Genomic DNA, 21,471 nt, shown 5'->3' on the forward strand with positions numbered 1-21,471 from the left:
CAATACGCTTTGACGACTACACTTGTGACATCAGTTTATGATCATCTTTATTACTCTTTGCTCAGCTTAGTATCTCGTCTAACGTTCCCTGTTAGCATAAACCCCAACACCCCTTATACTCAGGTTTATTCTAGAAACCCGTAGTATAGTCGTTACATGGCTCTTCAGACGAAAGCTGTTTACAGTCTCCTTGGGGGGCATGACAAGGAAGCTGCCGTGGCTCCCTTGAAAGACAAAGATGGAAAGTCAGACTAGCCACTCATAGAGTTGTCTGTTGAGCCTTGTCCTCGGAGCGAATGTGATTACAGTGCATTAGTTAAAGCTGTTCATATGTGGCTGCTGGATTGCTGGCGGGGCTTAATTGAAGGTTTGCGCTCTACTGTAAGATGAAATACAGTAACATGATCTTTGACAGATTTACACCACATCAAGGGGCAACCACCAGTTATTGAAGAGCTTTTCGATTGAGTCGAATGCTACGGTTTCAATTGACAGCTGAGTGCAAGATTACAAATGACCTTTCATTCATCTAGGAGCAAAATGCTAAAGTCTTGCATATCAACTCATCAAAACCTTCTTGACTCTGCTATACTCCTTGGAATGTGAATACCTGACCTTGAAAGACCTTGGGCATGGCGTAAGAAAGTTTTCCAGCCGAACTCCAGAACGCCGTGCCCCTTCAATGAAATAGGATGAGCGTGCGAACAATTTCTACTCTTCGAACATGATAGAGTCCTCAAAGTTGTGGTTGTCTTCTGTGATTGTGTATGGAACCAAAGACCACCCTGTCCCCTCAAGCATGTGCTCTTCATACTCCTCGAGCATCCTCCTGGCCATCTCGTCGCGCTCCCTATCCAGGGCTGTGTACGGCCCAAAAGACCACTCTGTCATTTGTAGAAAGTGGAACTCATCTCCCAACATAAACAAGTCATCGCCAGGTATTTCTTGGGCAGCATTTGAAAACTCTCTGGACTGCGTCACTGAACAATCAATGAATGAGGCAGGGTTGGATACTTCTTCCGGGGAACCTGATTGCGGATAGCAGCCAGCGGGCCGTTTGCAAAGGCGACATCCCTCCAAAGATGCATCATCGTAAATGAAACGAGCGCAGCTGTGAAATCGATCAGTTGCTCGAGGCTTTCGAGCAAGTTCAGAATCCTCGGGGTCCCACCCTCCATGGTCCTTGAGGAGATTTGCCGTTGCGTAGTGGCATCCCTGGATGGCAAAATTCACTGCCCGAACAAAATGGATCCTCTGGCGTCCTCGAATATTAATCCCATGCGAAAGCAGGAGCTCTGCCATGTCGATTCTTCCGTTCATTGCTGCTTTTTCCAAGGCTCTTTCGCCATGCGATAAGGCATTGATATCAAGGCCATGTTCTAGAAGAAAACTGGCCTTTTCTAGATCCCCACATGTTGCGGCACCAATGAGTAGGTCCGAAAACACAGTATCGGCGTCAATGTTAGCTCCGGCTTCTATCAGCAGTGATGCAATCTTCCAGTGACTTGAATCCAATGCGCAGCACAAAGCTGTAGAATAACCGCTTGATGCTTGCCAATCAACGGTTGCGCCCGCCTCCAGGATCGTCCTCACACAGTCTATGTCGCCGATACTAGCTGCAAGCTGGAGTGGAGAGTATGATTGATGATCCACAATTTCATAAAAATCAAGGCAAGTCAGAATTGATAGATGTAGACTAATTGTTTCAAGGCCAGCTGAGGTTTTGATGGCGGCCAAGAGCAGGCAGCGATGCCAGGACGGCTCTTTGATTGATGACATCGGGCAGGCTGCCATTAACATCTCCCTGACTCCGTAGCTGATGGTAGCTGGCTTGTAGTTGTACATGGTTTCTATGAGCAAAAGATCTGGTTGATAGCCGTGGTCAAGCATTGCCCTGATCAGCCGATCCTGTGCCATAAGAGCTGCCAGCAACATTGGTGAACAGAGGCACCTATCTTTGAACCGCTGAACGTACAAAGGACTGGAGCACTTGTGGTATTTCATGCCTCTCCATGATTCGTTCGAAGTGATGATCAGGCCTTGGTCTTCGTCCTCTGGCATGGATGAGTCTAGTAAAAGACCAGCGTGCCAGCAGTAAATAGAACGTGCCGAGCTCGCTCTGAAGGCATCACCAAGGAAAATGTTGATCAAGAAAGCGTCAGCCGCTCGGATTGAGAGGACAAAGCCAGTGGCTTCGTATTCATCCACTGGGCCAGGTGGTCGCTTTGCCAGGAGATCCTCAAACCCATGGTAAAGATTCATTGTGACAGCCCGGTTCACACCGTGTAGCAGTGCTTTCGAGCTGTATATACCACCACAGCTGAAATAATGCCGAGCCATGGTCATGTTGCCTACTTGATAGGCAGCTTCCAGTACGGTTTCACCGTTTTCACCGGTTGCGAATATGTCAGCGCCCCGTGCAAAGAGTAGCTGTATAACTTCTTCATCGCTGCTCCGTATAGCTTCGACCAAGTTATGACCTGAAATGAAAGCGCCGGCATCAAGAATTTGACGCACAATTTCTCGTCCCTTTCGGCCACTAATGGCAATGTCAAGTGCATCTTGCAAATCCTCGTTGAATTGCCCATCGATGTCTTCACAGCAAAGAAGTGCCGTGTGTACTAGGATGATGGATCCCAGCTCCACGAAATCTTTGAGCGCAACATCGCCAGCATCGGCTCCAAGCTCTAGCAAGGTCTCTGCAGCCACGCGATGACCCATGCGTACTACACACTCTAAGGGACTCCGAATATCGGGTCGGTCATCCATGTCAGTTTCGTCAAGAGCTTCAAACTGCAACTCCTCACCAGAATTGATGTCGAACCCGCAAGACGTTAGCAGCTTTGTCAACGGGACATTCCCATATAATGCCGCCATTTGAAGATGTGAAACGCTTGGGGTGATAAACTCGGATGGGGCGGCACCGTGTTTTAGTAGATGAATCGCGATCCGGCAGTCCGGAATCCAGGCTATCGCAATAAAGGCCCAGTTCACCAAGTTCTGGTTGTGGAGGATTTGTGCATCGAGACTCAACAGTCTATGCACAGTAGCTTCATCTCCCGAGAGGCAGGCAGTAAGGAACCCCTCCTCGAATATTTCATGACGATTCTCCTGTTCCAAGACTGCAGCGATAATCATTGCCAGAATGTCAATCTCGTTGGAAACAATAGCAAGTTGTAGTGCTGTGACTTTTTGTTCCCAGACTTGTCCATAGACATTGACTTGGTATTCGTAGTCACCTGTGACGTAAGGAAGCGGGTCTAGCTGGAAATCACTTTGGCCTTCATCGGCCAAAGACTCAACAGGAGGGACCTGTATTACCGTATCTTGAGCACCTTGCTGTATAAGGAATTCTACAAGATCTCTATTATTTTGTGAGACAGCTTCCATAAGCGGTGGAAGAAACCAATCAAATGACTGTTGGTCATATCGGGCGCCCTTATCCAAGAGAAGAGTAGCGAATCGTAAGGTGTCCTGATGTTTAGGTCTGTAACAAAGAACTTGAAGAGGTGTAGGTGATCCAAGGTCCACCTTGGCCCCATGTTCAATCAGAAAAGTTGCCATGGGCAAGTCGCAAGTTGAAGCTGCATACTGCAAGGCAGTACTTTGATTGATCGGCAAATACCTACTATTCAGAGCCGCCTTTCCTCGTACTAAGTTGTGCATTTCACCGTTCCCTAATTCCAACGAAGTCAAGACATTCAGATCTGTACCGCTTCTCCAGAGGCTTTCAATTAGGTCTATATTGCCCCATGATACTGCAGCGCTGTACAAAGTCTCTTTGATGGCTTTCGAGGTTGGGTCCGTAGCAGCCATGAGTGCATTGAAGACGGTAGCACTGAGACGGCGTAACTCGAAGACTAATGTAAGCAGGGATCGATATTGATTCTTTTGTTCTTCACTATAGCTTGAACTGAGCATTTTGTTTGACAGCTGGAATAGACAGCTTTTCAAGAAATACGCTGACAACTTGCGTGGATCCTCCATGAGGTCAGAGATTATGGATTCGTGTGAGGTGTTTGGCAGAGATGGTAGCATCCGAATGAGATCAGCTGCCCATGTTGACGACTGATTTGGGTTTGACGTTGCGAAGAGGGCACGAGCGAGTTCCATCGGCCTGGGAACTGTTGAAATGGATTTTGAACCGGAAATGCTCATTACTTCTGCTAGTGAACACAAAAGCTTCGACGAAATTGGTAGAGCTAAGCAACGTATAAGTCTTTCAATCTGGCCGTAAGGCATGATCATGAACCGTACCTATATGAAACCCGGCATCGAACTGAATCCACGGTAGAGACTTTGGCCAAAATACTTGACTATTCTCCAAAGCTGGCGGACTCGCCATCACGATTGGACAGCCATCCGGTCGCTCTGGACTATGAGCTACCAAGATTGTTCAGCTAAAGTGATGGGAAAACTTTCTCATTGTACATACCTATTCCGTATTTGCGAGCCAGTGATAGGCCAGGCTGGTTTCTCTGGAGGGCTCTTTTCATGCGACTTTGCAAAATCGGCAACCCGTTCAATTGGAGCTGGGACTTCTTTTGCTGCGCCTGTCTTTTCTCAATGGCATGGCTTGCATAGCTCCAACTGCTGCTTGGTATATTCTTGCGAGCCTTCCACTTCTTGAGTATGTACTCATACTGAGACCTTCTGGAAAGTTATTAGCAGATTGTATCCGAAAGCAAGGACTTTTTCATCTTACTTTCGATCGAATCCGTGCTTTTGTAACATATGGGCTGCCACATGGTCAAGTGTGAGATTCTCCACCATCCAAAGACGCATGATTTCGTCCCGGTAAGGCTCCCAATCTTTCGACCGGGTCATCGTCAAGGATTAGTGGAATGTAACAAGAAATTAGCACGTAGTTGGAAACTTTGCGACAGACCACCCAACACTACGTTGACGGGGTATTGTGGATTTTGTAATGAGGTCGCGTTTATTAGTTGTATGTGATTTGGCAAAGAGATTCAAGGTTGACAGTAGCGAAGAAATACACAAGCAAGGAAACGGCTGCCCAGATGTTGAAGTACAGCAGCCTCATATGAGAACAATGAGGGCAATGTATGTGCTGTGTATCAGGTAATGACGCTGTAGCTGCAACATCATTGGTCCATTTCAAAACCAGAATATGCACGGCTTATGCACCAGGATCCGACACGTAGCATTTGTTTTCGCCTTGGCAGCCAATGCGGCCATCTCATTGGGCGTCTCCAAAATCAGAAAATGAAAGATGATGCATTAGGCTGCGAGGGCGGAAGCTGGATGGCAGAGCGCCCAAATCAAGTTCACTCCACCATCTCTTTGCCCCTCAGCCACGGTGCTCAGGCCACTTTGCCTTGTAAATCTTTGAAAGCTGCTCTGTCAAGGCCAATAGGGCACGTTGTGTGAATTCGACATACCTTTTGAAGTCGTGCATGAAGGCGCAGGATAGATAAGGCAACGTGATAGTGTCGCAAAGGTACACATTACCTACCTAGGTATGTACTCTGAATCCGTCGCGATGCTCCGCCAGGTTGCACTGCCAAAAGTAGGATTTCCACACCCTGCCCAGGCTAGTGTAGAGTGATATATCGCTTGCAACATGATATTAGGCCTATTTTGGCTTTCCAGGAAACATGGTTGCCGTGTATCCTCTATTTATGGGAATACCATTCATAATCTGCTCAGTACTGGCTCGATGTCTTGATTGCTACAGCGCAGCGAATGCCTACAAGGAGGTTTGGTGTACAATTTTCCTGCGAATTCCATCCCATTGCCCCAAGTTCGGTGTCAGGGTCTTATTCGGTGGACTGATCTCATGTCGCACACAGCCTGCCTACAGCACAGCATCCATCTCACTACTACCCCGCAGATCAAATTCCAACTCCTTCCATCTCTTACTTCCTTTCTGCCGCATTCAAGTCCTGTGATGCTCACACTTGGGGGAGGAACACCATCTGTTTTGTCGCGGCTCAACACGCCTTCTGTTGATCTGCCTTTTGAGGCGTCACCATGTCGATTGATGCATTGTCCTTGGCGTGCAACATCATCACCGTGATTGACTTTGGTAACAAATTTTACCAGTCATTTCGCGACATTTACGAGAATCACAAGCCAGACACGGCCGCTGAAGCCAATGCGAATGATCTGCTCCTCCTGGCAGAGAAGCTCAAAGATTCGCGGAAAAAGGCTCACCAGTCGGCGCTAAAGAATGATCTGCTCTTTCAGATTGTGGACAAATGTGCCAAGGCTGCCACGGAGCTTCAGCAAGAGATTGTCAAGCTTGCTCCACCGGGATCATCCTCTCGTACCAAACATGGCTTGCAGTCGCTTGTGTCGGCGACCAAGCGCACTTGGCGGCACAATCGCATTGAGCAGCTCAAGAAGTCGCTGGATGATTGCCAGGCCACGATGCAAAATGCGGTTCTGATCAAAATCTACGAGTCTGGCGAAGCAGAGCGAGTGCAGCGATTTGAGGACTTTGGAAAACTGGATTCACGTCTTCGAAATTTCATCCAAGCCGTTTCCAAACATGAGCTGCAGATGTCTGAGCTGCTGGCTGAGAATCGGTCTCTTCATCAGGAAACTCAGGCTGTTCTGCGGCAAGAAGTGGCTGCTTTGAGAAGCGTCCAAATCTTTGAAGCAGAGGTTGCTCGCTTGAAAGCCAGTCTCAAGTTTCCTGGATTGAATCAACGATACAACGACCTACAAACAGCTCACCCGAGCTCATTACAGTGGCTTTTGGGTCGTATCAAGAAAGAGGCGGGTGCCTCGGACAGGGACAGCGCAACGTATGCCGGTGGGAGCCATCAAGGCATCGAAGAAGAGCCAAAATACCTTCGGAATTTGCGCGAGGAGACTTTCGGCGATTTCAAGAATTGGTTGATATCCGAACTCAATTCGAAACTGTATTGGGTAAGCGGGAAGCCCGGGGCCGGTAAAAGCACCTTGATGAAGTCTCTTTTCCAGCAAATGGAAAGCATGGATGTAATTCCGGGTCCTCACCTGGTCATTCGCCACTTCTTCTGGCTCGGAACAACAAACACACGATCGAGGCACAATGACATGAAGGGCATGTTTCTGACATTCTTGCATCAACTTCTGGAGAGCGAGGCGTCTGATAGTATACTCCAGAGGATTCCCCACTCGCGCCAAAAAGACACGCACACAGAATGGAGCATGGAAGAGCTGCAAGATGCAGTCCTGGAAGCTTTACAACTGCTGAGTAGCCACTACTCCATCTACGTGCTAATAGATGCGCTTGATGAGCATCTTCCAGTAGCGAAGCACGGAGAACTACTGCAAGTAATCAGAAAGCTCGAGGCGATGCCCAATATGCGACTGGTGGTATCAAGTCGCAGGGAGCAAATCTTTGAGAAAGGCCTATCTAGCTCCAGGCAACTCCATCTCCAAAGGCTGACGGCACCAGACATTCATTATTTTGCTCTAGACTCACTGAGCAATGCAATGAACTCTGAACACTATAAATCGGGGCGATTCTTGTATGGTATTGTCGAAACAATTGTGAATAAAGCAGACGGAGTCTTTCTCTGGGCTCGATTGGCTGTTGATGGCATTAAGCGCGGCTTCGTTGACGGGAACTCCGAGGACGAGCTAGAAGATCGCCTCAATGACATGCCCGCGGAGCTATTCGAATACTTTAAATCTATTTGGAGCCGTCTAGGAGACGACGAAAAGAGATACCAGACCAGGGCTGGCAACATCTTCACACTTCTTTTGTCCGAAACTTGGGATAGAGGGACCTTTCATAATCACCTCAAAGGTCCTTTGAATCATATGAAAGGAACGGATAAGGATCTTTTGTATCTGAGCTTGGCTTTGGACACAGATCTGGCTCGCGTACTCATTCAGGGGGATGAGCGCAATGAGAAAAAAGTACTGCTCGAACTATGTCAAGATACAGAAAGAACAATCTTGTCAAGCTGCGCGGGACTGGTGGAGCTGCAAGAAGACAAGCGAGGCTATTGCATTCCATGCAATGTCGAACCTATGGTCTTGAGTAAGAAAGCTGCATTCATTCATAGAACAGCAAGGGAATTCCTTCGCGAGACTGCTGAAGGCAAACACGTTGTGGATTGCAACAATTTGGGCGAGTTTGGCCCTGATTTCCGAGTGCTGCTAGCGGCGCTAGCGAGGTCAGTGGTCTTTAGGGGACCGAGGCAAGTCCCTCGCCAATGCTTACCGAAGAGATGGCTTGATTTGGGCTATTTCCTCAGATCGTTCCGTTTTCTTATTGAGCGTGGGTCGCCATTGGGTCAACCGCAGCGATACGACCTAATTGACTTGTGCCATCGAGTCTATTATCGATTATCGGGTCATCCAGACAACCCCATTTTTGGGCAGTGGAGACCCGTCCATCCCTTGATCATCTATCCATTCATCGCCTTTGCAGCACGGTGGGGCCACGGCGACTGGGTGGTTCAGTGGATGAAAGCACAAGTCAGTCAAGGTCGCACCTTCTCGCCAGAGGCTTACGTTATTGTGTTCAGAGCAAGTTTGGAGTGCGGATTAGAGGATGACGATTTCGACCCACTTTCCCCGGATCTCAACACATTGTTTACATCTACGAGCAAAATGAATCCTTGCTTGCCCAGATGTTTTGTTCCTTCATGGGAACATTCACAAATTTCACCATTGGTCAACATATCCTTATCTTCTACCCCTCAGGAGATTCTGAGGGAGATCTTGCTCGAAATGCAACGATCTCGGACTACAGTAGTCAAGCGCCTTATAGAACTTCTCACAAGACTGGGTTGTGATCTCTTTGCAACTGTACCGTGGGTGTATAGATCTGGTGAATTTCCTGAAAAATCAATATGGGAGCTTCCCCAGCAATTGTCCCAGCCTGTGCTGGTCAAGCAAAATGAAACACAACGATCGGCAGCACAGTCGATGGAGGTAGCACGAGTGCATATGTTGTTCGAAGCAAGCCTCTTGTGGCTGATCCAATGCGCGGCTCGTACATTGGCAGCTATACCTGAAGCTAAAGGCCTATGCCACGACCTGGAAGAATTTGTTTCTTTGCATGGCCAGAGTGATCGGGTAGTACAGACGCCAAAGCCCATCCTGTTGTTCACAGCTAAAGCAGATGATTGGGTGACAGGATTTCGAGGGCCCACCAGAATCGTGGTACGAGATGTGAAAAAGATGCCAGTTGAATCGAAAGTCCAACTGGGTGAGATTGGCCAAGATGGCGTATTGAGATGGCCACTGGAACAGATATGGGAAGATTCAGGAACAGAGGTCTTGAATGACGCACAGATCGAAGAATTGCTTATCCGTCACAAAATTTGGTGCTCCAAGGCCGATTTGAAGCAGCTGGCGATGAAATGTAATATTCGGATGGAAGATGGAGCGGCTCCCGAAAATCAGCATGACGATTGGCGGTTGATTGTGCCTCCTCCAGGAGCCACTGAAGAACAAGAAACACTCGGCTATCTTACGATGCCGTTTGTGGCGAATGATTAAAGCCTTTTCGAGGGGCAGAACCCTCATATGTGGCGCTGATACGAAGTATTGTGAGCTGGAAGGCATTGCTACGACCAAATAGGGCCACAATTTAGCACCCTTGCTTTCCGCCAGATTTTGCCATTTGCCAAATATCTAGCCACATGAGCATATTCGCGTACGGAAACACAAAATATGCACCGAAACTACAATGCCAAGCGGAAACTCGGCACTCTCAATTATCAATTGGTGCGCAGTAAGTTTTCTAGTACCTGATCGGCCCAAGTCCACCCCTGTCAATGGACATTAGATCAAGCTTTTTGGTCCAGATGGATGAAGCCGGTGGCCCGGTCACTAGCGGAATATGGTGCCGAGTCCCGTGATATCCGAGGCCGGATCTTATCAGATCAAACTATTTGATTATCTTTGTGATTGATAAAAAAAATTGTCTCCATGGGTATATAGACGATTGTTTCCCCATGATCCAGTCTCAATTTGGAATTTGGGGACAGCCAAGTCAGGAAGTGAAACCATCAGTTTTGGTCGCCAATATGAACTCGAGCAACAAGAATTCAGACCCCGGAAGTCCCAGAGTTGAGGAGCTTCGTGCCGACAAACCTTCGAGACGATGCACATGGAACCTCCGGTCCGTCAGCTCGCAGGTTCTCCTCGTCTCTGCCACTGCCTCATGCACCATAGGCTCCTTCAATGCTCTGCAAGGCCTTGGAGGCGCAGGCCAGGAACAACCCTACGTGGCCAATGCAGCCACAGCCATCAACTTTGCGCTCATGGGCATCGTGTGTCTGCTGGGCGGCCCGCTGGTGAACAAGATTGGCACAAAATGGTGCCTGGCCATTGGCACCATTGGCGACCCCATCTTTGCGGCAGCTCTATACCAAAACACCCGCTTCGGCACGCAGTGGTTTCTCATATTCGCGGCCGTCTTCCGCGGCGCCTGCAGCGGTCTCTTTTGGGCGACCGAAGGCTTCATCATCATCGGGTACCCGCGGGAGCAGTGGCGAGGGCGGAGCATCACGACGTGGGTGGCCTTCAAGGAGCTCGGCAGCGTCATCTCGGCCTCGATCAACCTCGGCCTCAGCGCAAAGGACAACAAGTCGGGTCACGTCGGCTACGACGTGTACTATGTCACGATTGCCATCATGTGTCTGGGTCTGCCAATTGCTCTGCTTATCTCACCGACGAGAAATGTCTTTCATCGCGACGGAACTCCCGTGGCTGATGACAAGACAAGTGGTGGTAAAATGACGAGCTACAAGGAGCAATATTCGCAACTGTTTTCCCAGTTCAAGAGAAAAGATGTGCTTCTCTTCATACCGTATGCTTGTTTTGCGTACTTTTACTACTCCTTTGCCCACACATATGTCACGAAGCACTTTTCTGTCAGAGGACGAGCCCTGGTATCTCTCTTGACTGCGGTCGCATCCGTCATTGGATCAGCTCTCGTCGCAATTGTCTCGGATATTTCCGGTCTCAAGAGACGCGGGAGCACCTTGAAGCTGTTCCTCGCCACGGTGCTAGTTCTAGTCCTCTGCGCCGCCAGTTGGGGGTACTTTGCATACAATGCGCTGCGACCGCCAGCACACAAGCTCGATTGGCTGGACGCGGGATACGGCAAGACGGCTGCTTCGGTCGCCCTTCTCTTTCTGGCGATGCAGTCGGCTCAGACGTATTTGTACTGGAATGCTTCGCAGATATCAGAGACTTTTGAGGATAACGCGCATCTTGCCGGGGTAGTTCGTGGGATCGAGTCTCTCGGTCAAAGTGTCGCATATGGAATCAATGCATCAAACACGGCACCAGTGGTCAGTGTTAGCATTAACCTGGCTTTGCTAGTGATAGGTGGAGGTTGCTTGTTGATGCTTGTGGCCAGGAATGGAGGGAGAAGACGGTAGAAATGTAACTTCAATTACCCTCGAGGCTACTGACTACATTGTAAAGATAAACTTGCTCCTAGAACAGCATGTCCATATAAGTGGTATTGATCATTTCATATCCCGCATCCATCAAGTCATTCCACGGTATGTCAAAATTTGGAGTGGGCTGAGCAGGGACACCCATGTCCTCTGCCCGGAAACCTTCGTCGGGGCGAACACTGAGAAATTTGAGCCCAAACCAGGACAAAAACTCTGCATCGACCAGTTCTTCTGACTGCACAGGCTGATCAAAGACGGTGAGCACAGCTGAGCTCAGCCGCTCAATGATTTCCGTGCATCTGCTGCCCACTGACCGACCAGAGGACAGACTCTGCAAGAGGCGCACCGCAGATGAAATATTGGCCTCGGCGACAGACTTGCTCAGCTCATCCCGAATAGCCGAGCTGGCACGGATACAGTACAAGATGGTGACGGCAGCCATGAAGACCGAGTTTAGCGCGAGAAAGGTGTAGACAATCTTGTTCTTGGCGTACAATGCATTGTAGCAGCCGACCATGCTGATTGCCGAGTCCATGCACAGTCGAAGGCTATCGATTGAGCTCATGGGTGCGCCGCGCGAAGGGCGATAGAGCGACAAGACGGCTTGATGATAGGCAATCTGGAACCATTCGGGAGACTGGAACATTGAGGCCGTTGGCAAGTATCTCGGCGACGCTGCAATCCAGTCGTTTAGCCGCGAGAGATACCCCGATCGGACAGTGTCGAGAGCGACGTCGGCCATGCCACTTATAACGGGAGCGTGAAAGCTTTTGTAAATTTCGCCATTGAGACGCCGAAGCTTGCTTACGTGAATGAATGTTGACATGTCATCACTTTGTGCTACCAAATTGCCCATCACGGGGCCTTCGCTGAGCTCCATCAATTGAGAGTCGCTGAGCTGCAATGGCAGTGGAGTGGTAATGTCCGTATCTTGGATACCCAATGGCCGGCCCATGGCGATTGCCATGCTGCGATCCATGACATATGCGCACCAGAATATGCGTTTGGACATTTCGGCGTGGAGTAGATCCAGCTTTGAGGTGGTCTCGGCACGATGTAGATCAATGCCAATGGCAAGGCGTAGTGCCAGACCGCTTGTATACCACATGTTGACGGATTGTGGCTCGTTGCTGCCATACATGCATAGCAATAACAGACATTGGATGCACTCTAGATCATCAGCGTTGAGAATCAGGTGCAAGTCACGGATGGCAATTTGAAAGAAATCTTGATGCGACAAGGTTTGGCTGCGGTTTGCTGACGGCGCTTCTGCGCCAGCAATGGCGAGAACCATGTAAACCTGGAAGTGAGAGAGGTCTTTTGCAGGTTTGCCATTCAGAAGAGGCTCATAATGCCTCTGCCTGAATGTAGGCTGGTGTAGAATGGGCAGAGACGGCCATCGGCGGGCGAAAAAAATGTCAATCAGCTTTGATGCATGTGCGTCCAAAGGCCAGGCTGTTTGTTCAGCAAGTCCGGGAGTGGCGGCAGTGGTTGGGTCATCTCTCCACAGATGCCACGGACTGCTCTTGAATGCGTCGTCTACTTCTTGTCCATTCAGTCTTGATGCAAAGGTTGGGCGTAGTATCCGCCCCGTGTAAGCTATGTCGAGGCTGCGACACGGGGCCGCGCTGATGCTTTGGCCTTCCGAGGAGGTGTAGCCAAGGTGCTGCTGCGAATCTCCGTCGCCGTTCTGGTGCTCGTTCAATGATCGAGACTCTAGAGCCTGCACCTCGGCCTCAAGCCGGGCTACCTTCTCTCGGAGTCCCACGCAGTGACTACAAAAGTCTGGACGGACTACCAATCGCTCCGAAGGCACGCAGATGGCTCTGGCCGAGCCACAGGGGCCGCAGATAGGGAGTTTTCCATCGCACTGGCAGCAGTTACTACCATGGCAGGGCTGGGGCGGAACAGAATGCCGATATTACCCACTTTTTGTTTCCTCCGGCGGCAGCGTTCGCAAGCAGCCGCACTCCTCTTCAAACCTCTCCGATGGGCTGGGGGGCTGCCAAGGGAATTTGCTCGCGATGCATTTCTATTTGAACCCGGTGAAGACATTTTGCCAAAGGATCATCGCTTATGCCGATGAGGTGCGAATGGGGGAGGACAAATGACTGGATAGCCGTAGTCTTCCCCGCCGTGAAGGCTTGGCGAGTCAAGGACCAAGCATAACCACAACTTTCGGCCTTCGGAAATAGCCGAATTTACGTACTGAAACCTAGCTGTCACATGATGGACTCGCCAACCATATCCACTTTGGAACAAAAAGAAATGGGGATTTTGATTCTTGTATTCAAGTGTCATATAACGCTTGTGTTATATCCGATATCTTAATCTATTCAAGGCGCCCCCTCGCGGGCGAAAAGACTGTCCACAGCGGCGGTCTCTTGTTGAACCTGCCATAATGAGATAGGTTTCAGGATTCGATGCCGCAAGTGCAAATATTTCAGCATCGATCCAGGACAAAGCGGTGGAGCGGGTATCAAACCGACACTTATTGAAACATCTCGGCACCCGCGACGCAGAGCGACCTCCCTCCAACGTGCCACGACTTTGGCATTGAGTGTATGGTTCCAAGAGCTCAACCATGTTATCCCGACGGTACTGAATGGTTTTCTTTGATAACGGAATATGGCAGCTTCCATCTTGCATCCATTCCACAGCTCCATCACTTGTAAATTCGGCATCTCAAGTGCTGCATTGCCGGCAGTGTGCAGTAGATTGTTGAGGCGCTCGTCACTGTTGCGTAGGCTTAATTCGCACGACGTTAGACTGACAAATTGGAGCTGAGGAAATCTGGGAAGTGCTGGATCTCTGGTTGGCAGATAATGTGAGAAAAAGTCTCGGGCGTCAATCAGAAAAGATACCGCGAGTGATTCCAATTGTGCACTGGCGCGGTAAATCGCGGCAGCCACTAGTGGAAGTTCAGGTATGATGATTTCTTCGAGAGTCTCGTAGTATCCGTCACAGTCCTCGTATAAGGTCAACTCTTTGAGCATGGGAAAATGCTGTAAATGGAAAAGACTCTCCATCCCTGGTTATTGTTTGGTTAGTCAGAGCAGCAAAAGGCATCGAACGTGAAAACTTGGTCACAAACATTTGTATTCTTTCGACGGTGCCATCTGAGGAAAGTGAGAAAGAGAGCGCCAGGTCTCTCGATGGAAATATTCCAATCTCGGCAAAGCTTGAAGCATAGTGATGATTGACCTGCTTGCGAAAGTCCGGTAGCACTGCCTCCGAAAAAGCAGGCGTGTAACGACCATCACCTCTGGGAGATCAAGAGTAATGTCGATAGGAGTTCCATGAGCTGTCAATCTTTCGCGTATGTAGAACAGCCCATGAAGAACTGGGTTGCGAGATCGCATCCATTCGGGCGCACCAGTCAAAACAGTCCTTGGGCGCAGTCTTTTCGCCCAGGGGTTCTGGTCGAAATCATCCTGATCAGAATAGAAGAAGGGTTCGAATTGGTGATTTTCGAACCAATGCTCCGCGTCACTCGGCGAAAAGACGCTCAGTTCCAACGTCAGGCCATCATGTTCAGTAGGGCTCCAACGCGACAAGTTGGTGAAAAGACCTTTTAGTGCCCAACTAGTGATATTGTTATACTACTGACCTATTAGCAATGGAAATCAACCGTGGGATACGTACACACTCCTGCAGTTCTCATTGGTGATTCACCTGCTCGGCATGCACCACATGGGTAGGGTTGCAGCCGCATATAAAAATGGATGTGCTTGATGAGTTTCCGACGATGTCTGATATTTCGGTCCATTTCTGAGACACGTGGAGGAGATATAATAAGCTGCCGAAATGTCTGTTGCTCGAATACGTCCCGCCATTCTTTGCAAACTGTAGCAAATTTCGATAGGCGATCTGTCGAGGTCGAGCTGCTGTTGCGCACATCCTTGATCAGGCGCTCGAGAATGGCCAGGCGTAATTCGTAGGGAAGCTTTGTAAAATTGGTCATTTTGGCTTTTCTGAAGCATGTATACAATTAATGCAAAAGCAGCAAAAGCGATTTCGAGAATTTGAAGAGTACAAAGCAACAAGTAGGTACATTTTGAAAAGGCCGGCTGACTTTGTTTACTTGAACTGATGGGACTTGTCGTTCTTTCCCGTCCAGCAACCTGGCCGCTTCCTAAGCAAGCAAATCTCTCCTAACTCATCATACGTCATGAATCTTGAGCCAGTTATCTTTATCCACTGTATCGAGGTTACCCTGTTATTAGAATTGTATCATGGTCTCTTGCGCAGCTAGTCTTTTGTAGTGGCCCGGCAGGTTGGCTGACGAGAAATCACTGGTAGTTGGTGTAAATTGAGGTCAAGAGATTGGGGAAAGGAAAAATTGACATGAACGAATGATAACCATAGGCTTTTTCTGCCGTACAATACTGGCGACCTTTTCATGTTGCAAGACTCAAGCACCTTTGACAAGTTTCGGCAATCGGAAGAAAGTACATATGTAATCTACAGGTAGTAGCCAAAACTGCCTGCCACCTAACCTAGAAGTTAGTGGATCGACATGCTAAAAATGAGCTATTCGTGGGGACTCCAGTACCCCCGCCCTTGGGAGGAAATGCACTGTCGGAACGATCCGGCCAATCCTTTCGGGCTACGATTGAATGGCGATTTTGCACTCTGCATTAGCATAGGTATTTGCGAATAAATTGACGGGGATAGAAATGATTGAAATGCAAATCAGATTACTGATCCGACCGAAACTGAAGGTGTATTCTTCCTGCGTATCTCTCCATTCCCCTAACTGGACTTCATCCACCATCCCCTTCATTTATCAGCTTTGCTGGACCACCTCATTCATCATGTCAGATAACCAGGCCGCCCAAACGAGCCTCCTCCCACCCGGTGCGTTTGACACCCACGTGCACGTCTTTGATCCAAACTTGGGCCCCTACCACCCCTCGCGAGCCTATACTCCTGCTGATGCACCGCTTTCTGACCTTCTTGGATTTCTCACTTCTTTGACAACATCACGGAAATCGACAAATATCGTCTTGGTACAGCCATCACCGTATAGAACCGACAACAAGGTTTTGCTAGCTGCCCTAGGTCAACTGCAACTCGACGCATCGGTTATAGCTAGGGGCATTGCCGTGGTTGATTTGGATTCCGTCTCAGAGAGTGCGCTTGGAGATATGCATGCTGCAGGAATTCGTGGTCTTCGGCTCAATCTACAGTCTGATGGACGCGACGTTGACATGGAGCTACTGTACAAGAATATGCACAAGGCTGCCAACTTAATCCAGTCTCTCCCAGGTTGGAAATTGCAAATCTTTTGCCGCGGGTCAATGTGGGAAAGTAGGCATCATCTACCGTACTTGACGCATGGGACTAAGCTTAAAAGTGTGTGCAGGACTGTATTCCATCATTGTCGATCTTCCTGTTCAAGTCATTGCAGATCATATCGGTGGTCTTTTGGGCTCTTCCAAGCTGCAAGAGGCGGCAACGCCCGCAGACGCATTACATCAGCCCGGCTTCCGGCAACTACTGGATCTCGCGAGACTTGGGCGGGTAGTTATCAAGGTGTCTGCTCTGTACCGATCATCAGATGAAACTGCCACAACTTATGCCGACATGGCCCCAATCATTTCCAAATTGGCCCAAGAGGCTCCCGACAGTCTGATCTGGGCCAGTGATTGGCCGCATACTGGTGAGGGCGCCAACAGAGTAGGAGGTAAGAATTTGGAAAAGATTGAAGAGTTCAGGAAGATAGACGACGCGGCCATCTTGACCAAACTACGAGAATGGGTTGGGGATGAGCAAGTTTGGCACAAGATGATGGTTGTTAATCCCAAACGAGTCTTCTATTGAGAAAGTCGTAGTTGGCATGAATCGGACATTTTTAACTTGGCTACTGCCATGGGAGAAATTGGTGCAAAAGACACGTGCGATAATTATAATACCTTGAAAAAAAAAACTTGCACCATATTATATAATTTATTTTAATTAACATCTCTACGAACGCGGTTTTTAGGTATAATCCTACTGCAGGAATTACGGCGCAGTCAAATATTCCTTAGAGTAATATCTGCTTGGTTTGGCTTGCCTTTTAATATTAGCAATATAGTTTATTTACTTATTATAATCTCTTAGCAATACTATTTCTGCCATATCCTCCTACGCTGATGGATCTTTCCTTTCAACGTGTTGCGTCTCTCCGCCTTTCTGAATATCACCATCTTCCAATTCCCTGCTCAAAGGTTGTCTCATTTGGTAGATATGACGCTCAAAGATGCGATCAAGATCATCCAGACTCAGTCCACTCGTCTCCGGTACGAAGAAGTAGGTGTACCCCAGAGCGACGATGCACCAAGCGGTAAAGAAGAGAAAAGCACCCCAGGTGTTGAGGCTACTAATCAAACTCGGAGTCGCCTTGGTAATGGCAAAGTAAAAGAGCCAGTGAAAGCTCTGCGAAAGTGCACCGCCAAAAGAGCGAATACGGTTCGGCCATAGCTCTGCGCCAAATAGGTAGGGAAGGGTGTAGAGCCCGACTGCCCAGCCGAAAGCATGAATGTAGATGATGGCAATGGCACCGTCTGATGCACTGGTGGGGATTGTGCTAGGACTCTTGATAAAGTAGCGCAGGTATCCAGCCAGATACGAGTGGCAGATTGCCTGGACAGTAATACCAGTAAAGAGTGACCCTCTCCGCCCAACCATATCCACAAAGACCAGGGAGGCTATGACGGTGCAAATGAGCTTTGTAACCGCATATAATCCAGAAGACAGCAGTTTTGTGTTGTCACTTTTGACTCCGACAAGTCCGAGAATCGTGGGAAGATAGTTGGTGATGGAGTTTGCGCCAGAGAACTGTGCAAGAATGTAGGCAATGATTGTAAGTTGGACCCGACGAAGGTTTGAGCGGACAAGAAAAGTCTCTTTGAATGCAGAAACCAGACTGAGTTGTCCATACTGGTCCGTCTCGCTTTCGATATGTGCTCGCAAGACTTGATATTCTTCTTGAACATAAACATGGGACTCTGGGAGTCCGCGTAGTTTCGTCAGTGCCTCAAGCACCTCCTCGGGTCTGTTCTTGATCGCCAGCCAGCGGGGCGACTCCATAACGAAGAAAGACAGGAGAATAGCAATAGCCGGTACAAAAGTCTGGACAAACCAGGGAATCTGGCTCTGGAGTCGCAATGTAGATGCTATGTGTATGCTGCAGCCATAGACGGTAAATATGCCCAGTGTCTGGCCCACTAGCATGCCAACATTCACCCAGAGCGTCATGAGACCTCTCACGGTCTTGGGGGCAATCTCTGCTATGGCCATTGGTCCTACTACTGTGCACGCACCGATGCCGAGACCAGCAACGATGCGACCCGTGTATAGGGCCCCAAGGCTTCCGTACGAGAAACATGAAATGAGCGTGCCAATCATGTATATTGTGTGATATAGTCTCATGGACCAGATACGGCCTATTCTATCATTGATGAGGAATGACAGTAAGGCGCCAATGCCGGCACCGAGGTTCACGAAGGATACTAGGTTCGAGATTGTTTGGCTATCTTTGGTCGAGTCGAGGTGGAATTCGGTCTGGAATGATTTTAACTGAGTGATGGCAGCAGCTGAGCCTTCGTCCCATCCTTGAGAATAGTGTCAGTATAATATTCAGCATAGTACAACTTGTAAAAGCACCACAATAATGCTTACCTTTTGGGGTTCCTGCAGTAGCAAAAAAGGCGGCAGACAAAAACAAATTGATATTGAAGATTCCTTTGGGAAGGGCTCGAATTGCGTGTACATATTTGAACAGCGAAGTCTTTTTTAGAGTGTCCATTGTGACATCCGGAGCTATGTGGATGAATGCTTGTACAAAGGTGTTACGACTGATGATAGATGGAAACGCAGGTATGATGGCCTTCTTCTGTGCTACCAGGGACTTCAGGAGACTCTATATGCTTCACCTCGACTCCCTGAATCGTGTTGCTAGTCGCTTTCCCCGCAAAAACCTACCCCGTGTCCCCAGGAATTAGACTGCTCCCCCAACATTGGCTGGTCCATGATATTGGCAACTCGTCCGGCACGTCCCGAAAACCGCTCTCCACAGTAGTCTGGCAACTGTCATCAGGCATCGCATGTTCCTGATCACATTTCTCTATTTTTTTATTAATTGAAAACCGGGCCTTTGGTGGAAAGATCTTGGACGTGATTTTACACACCTCAACCGTGAGGGCACGAGTGTGTCCCACGAAAGCTCAGTGGAGTGTATTTCAGGCGTCTACACTACATTCTCATGGGCACAAGCTGAGAAAAGTCATTCATTATTAGAGAAGGAGCGTAATATGGCAGTGCTATAATTCTACAACTAGCAAATTTTAAGGTCACGAAGATACATGGATTCGCAAGAATAAACTAGTGTCTCTGTGGCGACTTAGAGACAAGCTTGTTGGCGCTTCTCGGAGATGATGTGGAGAACACCTGAGAGAATCGGGTGTAACCGAGCACTAACATCACGCATCGCGAAGAGAGCAAAATCTCCGAAATAATGGTGCCAAGAATCATTATCGAATTCAACACTTTTTCTTAGTGTACTCATCCTCCACACACAAGTGCAGGGTCGTTTACCTTGCTTTCGGGCACCACATCACATCAGCAATGTCGCATCTCGCACGCCAGGGCCCACAACTCCTTTCAAGACGGCTTACCAGCAATAGCCCACGGTGTGCAACAATGATGTCTTTCCAGCAACGATGGAGCCATCGCGCAAATCACACAATCAGCAGACAAAACTCACTCCCTGCTGCGTATTATCGCGGAGGCACTTCTCGGGCCGTCTTTTTCAAGGAGCAGGATCTGCCCGCAAATAGAGACGACTGGGTAAAGCCATTTCTAGGCGTGATAGGGAGCCCCGACTCGTATGGAAGACAGCTAGATGGCATGGGAGGGGGGATCTCGAGTCTCTCCAAAGTCTGTGTCGTTGGTCCTTCCCAGCACCCCAACGCAGACGTTGATTACACCTTTGTTTCTCTGGGTATCAACAATCGCCATGTCGACTACTCTAGCAATTGTGGAAACATGTCATCCGCTGTCGGGCCGTTTGCCGTAGACAGCGGCATGGTTCAAGTTCCCGAGGGTATTCACGAGTCCTTTACCGTGCGGATCCACAATACAAACACTGGAAAGATTATCAACGCCTCTTTCCCAGTCGTGGATGGAGAGGCCACTCCGTACGGAGACTTTTCAATTGATGGGGTATCGGGAACCGCGGCTCCTATTCGGCTTGACTTCGTAGAGCCAGCTGGCTCTCGCACTGGAAAGCTGCTGCCCACCGGCAACATTACAGACACCTTTGACGGAATCAGTGCTACTTGTATCGACGTAGCCAACCCGTGCTGTTTTGTTCTGGCATCTGACCTTGGCGTCAAAGGCGACTTGACACCTCAGGAGATTGACGATCATCCTACGCTCAAGGACACTCTGGATCGAGTTCGCCGACAGGCGGCCGTCAATATGGGCCTTGCAGCAACACCAGAAGAAGCGCCTGGGAGCGTTCCAAAAATCGCAATAATCTCCCCCAATAAGGAAGCGAATGGACCTTTGGTTGTTCGTGCCATGTCGGTCGGCCAACCGCACAAAGCTATTCCCGTTACCGTGGCGCTTGCCGTGGCGGCGGCGGCAAAGTTGCCAGGTAGCACAGTAGCTGAGTGCATGAGGCAAGAGGTTGGGGATACTGGATTGACGATTCAACATGCCAGTGGGTCTATAGACGTCGACGCAAAATATAATGCAAACGGTGAGATTGAAGTGGCAAGTGTATTTCGGACCGCTCGGAGGTTGATGGAGGGTAGGGTATTCTGGAAATAGCCCGTCAGGATTAGTCCTCAAATGTGTAAATATTCCCGAATAGGATCGTGAAAAGTGTATGTTACAACAAGTTGCAGTGAAACAGAAGAAAATCACCGCCCAAATCAACAAAGAATATTCCATTACTCTGCGAAAGAAATAAAACTTCATATCACAAGGGCTTCAAACCAATACATATCTTGAAGGATGAAGTATTTGTAAAGCTGGACTTCTCACGGACTAACAAGCTTACAAAAGTCGTTGAGATGTTTATAATCTTTTATTG

General features: G+C 48.9%; 7 protein-coding genes across 7 annotated transcripts; 4 read left to right on the forward strand and 3 right to left on the reverse strand.

Moving 5' to 3' along the window:
- Positions 1-711: 711 nt before the first annotated feature.
- Positions 712-4,785, reverse strand: PFICI_09500 (uncharacterized protein; the record flags this gene model as incomplete). Its single annotated transcript, XM_007838081.1, has 4 exons — positions 712-4,202; positions 4,258-4,383; positions 4,436-4,653; positions 4,706-4,785. 4 exons carry the CDS (start codon positions 4,783-4,785, stop codon positions 712-714), a joined length of 3,915 nt encoding a protein of 1,304 aa, XP_007836272.1.
- Positions 4,786-5,994: 1,209 nt separating this feature from the next.
- Positions 5,995-9,471, forward strand: PFICI_09501 (uncharacterized protein; the record flags this gene model as incomplete). Its single annotated transcript, XM_007838082.1, has 1 exon — positions 5,995-9,471. One exon carries the CDS (start codon positions 5,995-5,997, stop codon positions 9,469-9,471), a length of 3,477 nt encoding a protein of 1,158 aa, XP_007836273.1.
- Positions 9,472-10,001: 530 nt separating this feature from the next.
- PFICI_09502 (uncharacterized protein) lies at positions 10,002-11,363 on the forward strand (the record flags this gene model as incomplete). The annotated part of the gene is made up of 1 exon (XM_007838083.1): positions 10,002-11,363. The coding sequence occupies one exon, from the start codon at positions 10,002-10,004 to the stop codon at positions 11,361-11,363; it is 1,362 nt and encodes a 453-aa protein (XP_007836274.1).
- Positions 11,364-11,421: 58 nt separating this feature from the next.
- PFICI_09503 (uncharacterized protein) lies at positions 11,422-13,439 on the reverse strand (the record flags this gene model as incomplete). Its single annotated transcript, XM_007838084.1, has 2 exons — positions 11,422-13,254; positions 13,314-13,439. The coding sequence occupies 2 exons, from the start codon at positions 13,437-13,439 to the stop codon at positions 11,422-11,424; spliced, it is 1,959 nt and encodes a 652-aa protein (XP_007836275.1).
- A 2,762-nt stretch (positions 13,440-16,201) lies between these two features.
- Positions 16,202-17,210, forward strand: PFICI_09504 (uncharacterized protein; the record flags this gene model as incomplete). The annotated part of the gene is made up of 2 exons (XM_007838085.1): positions 16,202-16,697; positions 16,753-17,210. The coding sequence occupies 2 exons, from the start codon at positions 16,202-16,204 to the stop codon at positions 17,208-17,210; spliced, it is 954 nt and encodes a 317-aa protein (XP_007836276.1).
- A 306-nt stretch (positions 17,211-17,516) lies between these two features.
- Positions 17,517-19,179, reverse strand: PFICI_09505 (uncharacterized protein; the record flags this gene model as incomplete). Its single annotated transcript, XM_007838086.1, has 2 exons — positions 17,517-18,985; positions 19,053-19,179. The coding sequence occupies 2 exons, from the start codon at positions 19,177-19,179 to the stop codon at positions 17,517-17,519; spliced, it is 1,596 nt and encodes a 531-aa protein (XP_007836277.1).
- An 896-nt stretch (positions 19,180-20,075) lies between these two features.
- Positions 20,076-21,206, forward strand: PFICI_09506 (uncharacterized protein; the record flags this gene model as incomplete). The annotated part of the gene is made up of 1 exon (XM_007838087.1): positions 20,076-21,206. One exon carries the CDS (start codon positions 20,076-20,078, stop codon positions 21,204-21,206), a length of 1,131 nt encoding a protein of 376 aa, XP_007836278.1.
- Positions 21,207-21,471: the final 265 nt, after the last annotated feature.

Source organism: Pestalotiopsis fici (assembly GCF_000516985.1).
Source record: "Pestalotiopsis fici W106-1 unplaced genomic scaffold PFICI_Scf_6, whole genome shotgun sequence".
NCBI lineage: Eukaryota > Fungi > Ascomycota > Sordariomycetes > Amphisphaeriales > Sporocadaceae > Pestalotiopsis > Pestalotiopsis fici.